At 39.3% G+C, this 10,290-nt stretch overlaps 1 protein-coding gene across 1 annotated transcript in view; it reads right to left on the bottom strand.

Moving 5' to 3' along the window:
• Positions 1–193: 193 nt before the first annotated feature.
• ankrd13c (ankyrin repeat domain 13C) overlaps positions 194–10,290 on the bottom strand; it is a 24,110-nt gene continuing 14,013 nt past the window's right edge. The window contains exons 6-13 of the mRNA XM_084101767.1: positions 9,315–9,381; positions 8,111–8,255; positions 4,438–4,569; positions 3,294–3,455; positions 2,614–2,693; positions 2,415–2,513; positions 2,238–2,338; positions 194–1,458 (exon numbers count right to left, since the gene is read on the bottom strand). Of these exons, the coding sequence (XP_083957893.1) occupies positions 1,328–1,458; positions 2,238–2,338; positions 2,415–2,513; positions 2,614–2,693; positions 3,294–3,455; positions 4,438–4,569; positions 8,111–8,255; positions 9,315–9,381 (917 nt within the window). The 3' untranslated portion in view covers positions 194–1,327. The remainder of the gene's footprint in view (positions 1,459–2,237; positions 2,339–2,414; positions 2,514–2,613; positions 2,694–3,293; positions 3,456–4,437; positions 4,570–8,110; positions 8,256–9,314; positions 9,382–10,290) is intronic.

Consider the following 10,290-nt stretch of genomic DNA (forward strand, 5'->3'; position numbering starts at 1 on the left):
CATAGTTTAGATATACAATAACTAATATTACTATATAATTACTATAAGACTCTGTAACGTTACCTTTTTTTCACCTGGGTTAGATGTTTACATCTTTAACATACACAGAAAACACCACCCTTGCCACCCCTCACGAGTTTGAATATCATCTTGCTAATAAAACAGTTTGACCAAAACAAGTCCTCACAAGAGATTGATACGTGGACATTTTATTAATTACAATTTGTCATGTAAAAGTCCAGCAGGTTCATACAAGGTTCCTGCTGTACATCAAGGAGTTCAATGCATCTGGGAGAAAATCTGAGTACTGAAGACATAAAGCAAATCTAAAAACAATGAAAACAAACACAGGGAAAGAAGCTGGTATTAAAAATAAAAAAGGAATACAGCAAAACACAAGAGTTTTCCACACTAGCCAGTAGTGGGTCATGGAAGTGTAACTTGCAGCTTGTTTCCATTCTGAAGAGGAAAAAAAAACTAAACACAAGAAACATAAAAATATTTTTTTTCCAATGGGATTTTGCTGGTGCAAACATTATAGGAGTTCCTTTTCCCTCGGCACACAGCAAACACATATAAAACACTCCAGTAAGATGTCGTTGCCGTCACAGTAATATCTCAATAAACATACTCGTCAGTTATACATGTCAATTATACTACATTGGAAAACATTTTTAAATTTAAATTATTTACATCCATCTATCAAGGTGAAAAAGTGAAACCAAACCGACGGGATGCAGCGGCTGAAAGTTCCTGCTACATTTACATCCGGCTCTGTACGTTCCTCCCGGTTCAGGAACACTAGTTATTAGGATGTGAGAAAGCAAAGTGAAGGAGAAAGTGACAAGCCCATTTCCCATAATGCAACAGAAACACAAGCTGGTATTTACACTGTAGAAATTACATATACATTGTATTCGGTGACAAACAATTCAAATCATGTACACACACACGCTTCTTTCCTAAATATACACGTTTCCTTTAAGTGAAGTATACAAGTTTGTAACAGTTGTACAAAGATATATATATATGAAAACGCGGCTTATGTAATAATTTATAATGCCATATTTCCTGCCAGTTACAGTGATGTGAAGTGTTTCTAGCGTATCGTATGTCCTGAGCTCCACACATCTGCGCTTCTTCCTTGTGAAACTCAGTTTTATCATGTAGTGCAGCTGCGAACGAGGAACCCGTTTTCCTTCAGCACGATCCCTTTGTGTCCGTGTTTACAAGTGTTTTCTACATGAAACTCGCTGGTCTCCATCCGCAAACGTCTCGGGAGATGGGAGGAGGTGGAGACGGGGTCGACGGGGTAAGTTGGGACAGCTCAGAGGTCTGGGAAGCGGCTGGGATCCTCTTTGTATTCGCTGGGAATCGTGAAAATGGACTGGTCGAACTCGTCGTAACGGAACTCCTGAAAGGTCACGGTGGCTGTGATGGTGGGGAAAACCGGGATGTCTGCGGGTGGGAATCACATCATCATCATCATCATCGTCGTAACATAACGCAGTGTGTTGGAATTAGAGCAAGTCAAATCGATTAATCGTAATTTAAAATATACTGTCTTTACATTAATTTGGAGATTAACAGTGAAATTATTACATTGTAAAATATATAAAAAACATAAAAACTTTTATTTTTAATTGCGCTTAAATCGCGATTAATCCCAGAAAAAATGTGTGATTAATCTAGTTAATTTTTTTATCGATTGAAAGCACTAATATATATATATATATATATATATATATATATATATATATATATATATATATATATATATATATATATATATATATATATATAAAGCTGCTTTGAAACAATCGATATTTAATATAATAATATATATTTACTTATATATTTATAATATAAAGCGCTGTATAAATGAAGCTGACGTTACACTGCCATTCAAAAGTTTGGGATCGGGATGATTTTTAATGTTTTTAAAAAGTCTCTTATGCTCACCATTTATTTGATCAAAAATACAAAAAAAACTATAATACTGTGAAAAACTATTACAATTTATAACAACTGTTTTCTATTTGAACATATTTTAATATGTAATTTATTACCTAAACATTAAACACTACCGTTCGTTCAAAAGTTTGGGGTCAGTACTTTTTTTTTTTTTGGGAAAGAAATTAATACTTTACTTCATCAAGGATACATTAAATTGATCAAAAGTGTGAGTAAAGACATTTATAATGTAATAAAAGAATATGATAAATGTGTCTGTTTACCTAATTTGACAGGAAATCCAGGTGGGAGTTTCATCTGAACAAATTCTCTGAGTTTATTAAAGTGCTTGAAGGGTGCGATGACCTCCAGAACATTTAACAGCCTGTAAAACAAGTCACATGAGACGTGATCATCAGTGAACATGCGGACGTCGACGGGAAGGAGCGCGGGACACTTACGACTCGATGCCCAGAGGGAAGTCTTGACTCATGGCCACCGTCGCCTTGAAGTTCTTCTTGCTCTCTTTACACACGAGCTCTCGGCCCAGATGAGGAGCCCTGCGGACACAACAGCGGAGATCGTAATGTGGACTCGTGCACTCTCTGTAAAGCTGCTCTGAAATGATGCGTATTGTGAAAACGCTCATATCTGACGTACTTTCCCGTCTCAGCGGTGATGTATTCCTCCCAGGAGATCGTGTTCGGAGACGGAGCGGTCAGCGACTGACGCCTCGTCGGCTATCAGGACACAGAGAGAGAAGACATTATTAAAGAGGGCCTATTATGCTTTTTACAGTTTTAACTTTCTTTAATGTTGCTGTTTGAGCATGAAAAAGAGTTCTCCTCTATATCAGTGTCAGTGTTTCTGAACTCCTGAAACGCCTCCATTGTAGTCTTGAGTTTCTTCCGGGAACACGTCACAATTTTCCTCATTATAATAATTAATGCGCAGAATAAAGGGGCGGGGCCTGGTTGAGTTAGTTAGTAGTGTGTTACACTGGCGGTTATGGAAAGGGGCGGGACATTTCCCAAACACACTCGAAGCGCTCGACCAATCACAACACACTGCTCCAGCCGACCAATCAGAGCACAGTGTGCTTTTCAGAAGGAGGGGCTTCATAGAGACAGGAAGTAAACAGAGCGTTACTGACAGACTGGGAAGAGAGGAGCCGCAACAATGGAGAATATGAGGAACAGAGAGAGAGAGAGAGAGAGAGAGAGAGAGAGAGAGAGAGAGAGAGAGAGAGAGAGAGAGAGAGAGAGAGAGAGAGAGAGAGAGAGAGAGAGAGAGAGAGAGAGAGAGAGAGAGAGAGAGAGAGAGAGAGAGGGAGAGGTCACCTCGAAGTTCTGCTCGATGAGATTCCCTCCTTTGCTGAAGCTCTCCATGATGGCCTTGTTCCTCAGGATGTCCTCCTCGCTCAAGTGCTCGCGTCTCTTCCTGGACTCCAGAACCAGACCGTTGACCATGTAGAAATCAGCCAGGAAGTTCCCGACTCGCTCCTGCGGGAACAAGGTGCTTTCAGAAGGCAGAGAGAACAGGGATGGGCGGGGCAACCCGTCACTCACATGAGATCCACCAATAGGAAACCACAACCATCCATTCATCCAATCAATTCCCCACAGACACAATCAAGCCCCGCCCACATTTGTTCTTGTTCCAGAAGCGTTTCACTCGGATATACACTGCCGATAGATCACACACATGATCCTTCAGAAATCACTCTAATATGATGATTTGATGCTCAAGAAACATTTATGATTATTATCAGTGTTGAAAAAAATGTTTTCTCATGATTCTTTGATGAATAGAAAGTCCAAAAGAACAGCATTTATCTGAAATAGAATCTTTTATAACGTTAAACACTACCGTTCAAAAGTTTGGGGTCAGTAAGAATTTTTTTCTTTCTTTTTTTGGGAAAGAAATATAAGAAATTAATAGTTTTATTCATCAAGAACGCATTAAATTGATCAAAAGTGACAGTAAAGACATTTATAATGTTATAAAAGATTCTATTTCAGATAAATGCTGATCTTTTGGACTTTCTATTCATCAAAGAATCCTGAGAAAACATTTTTTTCAACACTGATAATAATCATAAATGTTTCTTGAGCATCAGATCATCATATTAGAGTGATTTCTGAAGGATCATGTGACACTGAAGACTGGAGTAATGATGCTGAAAATTCAGCTTTGATCACAGGAATAAATTACACTACTATATATTCACATAGAGAACAGATGATTTACACTGGAATAATATTTCACAATATTACTTTATTTTTGATCACATAAACACAGCCTTGGTGAGCAGAAGAGACTCTTTTAAAAACATTAATAATCTCACAGATCCCAAACGTTTGTACGTCACAATAGCGAAGAAAAGACGAGTGCAACTTCCTCTTCATGCCGGCTTTAACTACATCACACTGATCACACATCATATATATATATATATCATACTTGGATATTGCTCACACTGACCGTTTTGTCCTCTCTGAAGAGCCAGCCGGTCTGCGCGCGGGAGAAAGTGATGGATTTGGTGGAAAGCGTTGCGGAGTAAATGTCGCTGCTCATGAGGATGTCCACTTCCTCCTCCGTCTCCATCTCAGACTCCTGAAACATCACACACACGTTACTAGGGTGTAACCAGGGCTTCAAATGAACATTTTCACTCACCGGCCAATTTGGCTACTAAAGTTTTAAGTTACCAGCCGTTCAGAACTTCTACTGGCCAAAAATAGAAAAGAAATTAACCATATATATATATATATATATATGTGGATTTCATACATTAATTTCTTATTCAAACAAAATCCTGTCATCCAGCATCTCCTCTCTTCCTCTTTCATCCTCATCCTTTTCACCAAAAGTGTGTTTTAGTTGGTCAGATCAACACAGGACAAAGAACATCAAATAAATGTAGGATGTTGGAAAATAACAATGTCTTTTCTGTTCACCAAATGCTTTTTAATCTTCTGTTGCTTCAATGCAAATGAACAAGCACGCCGTTATTTGTTGTGTATTGAAGAGTGTGTTCAAGTGAGCCAGATATGAGCAGATTCTGCGTAATACACTGTATTTAAATAATAATGATGACTTACAAATCGAGTATTTGTGCTAAATCTGAGCACACTGTGTGTGTGTGTGTGTGTGTGTGTGAGAGAGTGTGTGTAAGTGTGTGTTATCTCAGAATAAACCCCTTCAGGTGTGTGTGTGTGTGTGTGTGTGTGAGAGTGTGTGTGTGTGTGTGTGTTATCTCAGAATAAACCCCTTCAGGTGTGTGTGTGTGTGTGTGTGTGTGTGTTATCTCAGAATAAATCCCCTTCAGGTGTGTGTGTGTGTGTGTGTGTGTGTGTGTGTGTGAGAGAGTGTGTGTGAGTGTGTGTTATCTCAGAATAAACCCCCTTCAGGTGTGTGTGTGTAAGTGTGTGTTATCTCAGAATAAACCCCTTCAGGTGTGTGTGTGTGAGAGTGTGTGTGTGTGTGTGTGTGTGTGTGTTATCTCAGAATAAATCCCCTTCAGGTGTGTGTGTGTGTGTGTGTGTGTGTGAGAGTGAGTGAGTGAGTGAGAATGAGAGTGTGTTTTGTGTGTGTTATCTCAGAATAAACCCCTTCAGGTGCGTGTGTGTGTGTGTTTTAGTGTGTGTTATCTCACAATAAACCCCTTCAGGTGTAGGTGTGTGTGTGTGTGTGTGTGTGTGTGAGTGTGTGTGAGAGTGAGTGAGTGAGTGAGAATGAGAGTGTGTGTTGTGTGTGTTATCTCAGAATAAACCCCTTCAGGTGCGTGTGTGTGTGTGTGTTTAAGTGTGTGTTATCTCAGAATAAACCCCTTCAGGTGTAGGTGTGTGTGTGTGTGTGTGTGAGAGTGAGTGAGTTATCTCAGAATAAACCCCCTTTCAGGTGTGTGTGTGTGTGTGTGTGTGAGTGTGTGTTATCTCAGAATAAACCCCCTTCAGGTGTGTGTGTGTAAGTGTGTGTTATCTCAGAATAAACCCCTTCAGGTGTGTGTGTGTGAGAGTGTGTGAGAGAGTGTGTGTGAGTGTGTGTTATCTCAGAATAAACCCCCTTCAGGTGTGTGTGTGTAAGTGTGTGTTATCTCAGAATAAACCCCTTCAGGTGTGTGTGTGTGAGAGTGTGTGTGTTATCTCAGAATAAACCCCTTCAGGTGTGTGTGTGTGTGTGTGTGTGTGAAAGAGTGTGTGTGTGTGTGTGTGTGTTATCTCAGAATAAACCCCCTTTCAGGTGTGTGTGTGTGTGTGTGTGTGTGAGAGAGTGTGTGTGTTATCTCAGAATAAACCCCCTTCAGGTGTGTGTGTGTAAGTGTGTGTTATCTCAGAATAAACCCCTTCAGGTGTGTGTGTGTGAGAGTGTGTGTGAGTGTGTGTTATCTCAGAATAAACCCCTTCAGGTGTGTGTGTGTGAGAGTGTGTGTGTTATCTCAGAATAAACCCCTTCAGGTGTGTGTGTGTGTGTGTGAGAGAGTGTGTGTGTGTGTGTGTGTGTGAGAGAGTGTGTGTGTGTGTGTGTGTGTGTGTGTTATCTCAGAATAAACCCCTTCAGGTGTGTGTGTGTAAGTGTGTGTTATCTCAGAATAAACCCCTTCAGGTGTGTGTGTGTGTGTGTGAGAGTGAGTGAGTGTGTGAGTGTGTGTGAGAGTGTGTGTGTGTGTGTGTGTTCTCTCAGAATAAACCTCTTCAGGCTGATGTAAGACCTGATCCTCTTCACACTGTCGGGTTTACTCTGAGAGAACAACCGGCTGGATGAACATTATCCCTTATTTACACGTATTGAATTGTGACATGAGGGTATCGTTACACCCCTACACGTTACACACATCACACACGTCACACACATCACCAAGGGCGTAGGTTTGATTTTGAAATTGGTGGGGACGGGGACATCCCCTGAAGCTGAGCTGCATCTGTCATTAAAGGGATAGTTCACCCAAAAATGAAAATTATGTCATCATTTACTCTCCCTCAAGTTGTTTTAAAGCTGTATGCATTTCTTTCTTCTTCTGAACACAAAAGAAGATATTTTGAAGAATGTCGGTAACCAGACAGTTGATGGATCCCATTGACTAAAAAACCCTCAATACTGGTTACCGACATTCTTCAAAATATCTTCTTTTGTGTTCAGAAGAAGAAAGAAATGCATACAGGTTTGAAACAACTTGAGGGAGAGTGAATGATGACATAATTTTCATTTAAAAAGTGAACTTACAGAAATGAACTGTTGGCATATTTGTTTCACATCAATAATGTCCAGTTTGTCCTGTTGGACATGACACACAGCAATACTGTTAAGTGTCACTTGTGCCATTGTTCTGAGCCGTGTTTTCAGTTACAGACCCAGCAATGTTGTGTTTTATGTTTTATGGGGACTTTTTACAGACATAATGATTTTATACTGTACAAACGGTATATTATATCCCCCTACACTAACCCTGCCTATCACAGAAAACTTTCAGCATTTTTACATTTTCAGCTGTTTTCCAAAAATAAATAAATAAATCCCCACAAGGACAAGTATTTCGGATATTGCCATCTTTGTGGTGACATTTTGTCCCTATAATGTAGTGTTACACACACACACTTAAGCATACACAATCTCTCTCTCTCTCTCTCTCTCTGGCGATTGGTCAAACTAACGATTGTTCGCCACTTATCCCGCGATTGTAATACAGTAGTAAAAACTGATTTGTCCCGCATTTTTGTGCACAGAACTGTTGATTTCTCCCTAGCTTACCGCATCTAGTTTTCCTTCGGAGGAGCATTGCCGCTTCACAACCAGAGCCTCTCACAAGTTAGAAAAAACAAAGCCAATCAGTTTAGCGATGTGTGTTAAGCAGGCGGGACTCAGATATATAACCGTTTGTGTACCGTGAATTGCGCATTTTTCTCAGAACGCTCTTGTAAGAGATTTTAATCTAAATAAGATGTTTCCTGATTAAATAAAATAAGCCTAATACATTAAAACCACAAGACACAACCGGACAACAGTGGTTATATATAAATATATTTTAGGTTTTGATCGAAATTATTGCTAGGGACATATCAGTGTCACTGGATATTGGTAGGGACACGTCCCTAACGTCCCTACTAAATTCTACGCCCCTGCACATCACACAGCGCAGTCGTGATGAAGAACGAACCTCGTGATGAATCCGCTGGTACACCTTCTGCTCGTTGTCTAGAACCACGAAGGACTCGGAGGGAGCGGCGTCTCCACAGAAGATGAAGCTCAGGTCTCCTCGCTGACACTTCATATCCGTGAAATCGATCAGTGTAGTGTCCAAACTACAGCACAAACACACACAGACTCACATTTCTGATCATTACACAACACAACACTCATTACTCTCCAAAGCTACTTCACTATAATTCCCTGGTCTTTCCCGGAGTAAACGTGACAGAAACTAGTGAGTGTTTCCTGTCAAACTAACGATCACCAAATACACCCTCGTTACAGGAGTCGTTCACTTCAGAATTAATTCCCTCTCCTCCTCGTCATCCAAGATGTTCATGTCTTTCTTTCTTCAGTGGGAAAGAAATGAAGGTTTTTGAGGAAAACATTCCAGGGTGTTTCTCCATATAGTGTCTTCAATGGGGTCCAACGGGTCGAAGGTCCAGATGTGAGTTTCAGTGCAGCTTCAAAGTCTCGACACGATCCAGCCGAGGAATAAGAGTCTTGTCTAGACAAACCAGCCGACATTTATAACAAATAAACATTTATATACTTTTAACCACTAATGCTGGTCTTGCACTCGCTGTGATGCGACACACATTACGTAATCAGGTTGAAAGGTCAAGCGTGATGTAGGCGTAAGAACAGACAAAGCAGACGTGCAAAAACTAAGACAAACGCCATTTATAAAATAAATAAATAAATAAACGATGTCAGACAATTTTGAAGTTGGAGGAGAAAATGAGAAGAGAGTTTTTTGCTCTACTCTACATTTCTGACCCGGAACACGCGTGACCTTTCATCACAGCGAGTGCAAGACCAGCATTAGTGGTTAAAAAGTATATAAATGTTTATTTGTTATAAATGTCCGCTGGTTTGTCTAGATGAGACTCTTATTCCTCGGCTGGATCGTGTCGAGACTTTGAAGCTGCACTGAAACTCACATCTGGACCTTCGACCCGTTGGACCCCATTGAAGACACTATATGGAGAAACATCCTGGAGTGTTTTCCTCAAAAACCTGCATTTCTTTCCCACTGAAGAAAGAAAGACATGAACATCTTGGATGACGAGGGGGCGAGTGAATAAATGAGTAAATTTTAATTCTGAAGTGAATGACTCCTGTAACGAGCTGCAGATTCAGAGCAGAGCCGGACCGGAGATGAAACGCACCGGATGTTGATTCCCTGTTTGTAGATCTTGCAGGCGTCGGAGGGCAAGATCCGTGAGAGTAAAGGCACTGAGGAACAGAAGATGAACAACTTTACACACATCTGCAGCAAAATACATATTCAACATGTAATGCCACTGAATACAAAACACCGACTGAGCAAATTCATAACATTTCACTGAGAACAGAGCGAGAGCCTCAGGAAACCTGAGCAGGACCAGCTCATATTTCTCCCAAAAAAACAAAACAATGTTATGACAATTAAGCACATTTGCAAGTCAAAATTCTTAAAATTATGAGGTATCCGGGTTGTTATTGTAAACTAAAACTTAAACTAAAACCATAAAATATATTTTTAATACTTGAAATACAATAAACATTAACTAAAAATAAAATATTAGTATATTAATGATACTAAAATAAAAGTAACTGTACCTTGTTGTATTTGCTGTACTTAAGGCTGATAATATATGCATTTTAAAATTTTCATTTATTATTATTTATTACATTATATAATATTATTATATTAATAATTAATTTATATAAAATACATATAAAATTTATTTTTTTAACGGGCTGTGAAACGATTAATCGCGATTAATTGCATCCAAAATAAAAGTCTGTGTTTCCATAATATATGTGTGTGTACTGTGTATAATTATTGATTGATTGGTAGATATAAAATATTTATATAATATTTATACACAGTACACACATATATTATGTAAACACAAACTTTTATTTTGGATGCGATTAATCATTTCACAGCCATAATATATATATAATGTCTTACAATAATGATAATCTGAGTATTAAAAACTCTTAATTATGAAAATATCATAATAAATCTTCAATATCCTCATGCAGAGGAAGAGTTTGATCAGGACCGCAGTGACAGTGTGTGTCCAGCAGGGGGAGTGTCAGTGTTGAGGTGAAGGCCACGCCCACAGAGATGACATCATCACTGTACACACTCCC

The sequence above is a fragment of the Abramis brama genome (genome assembly GCF_963993115.1).
Source record: "Abramis brama genome assembly, chromosome: 23".
NCBI classification, from domain to species: Eukaryota; Metazoa; Chordata; class Actinopteri; order Cypriniformes; family Leuciscidae; genus Abramis; species Abramis brama.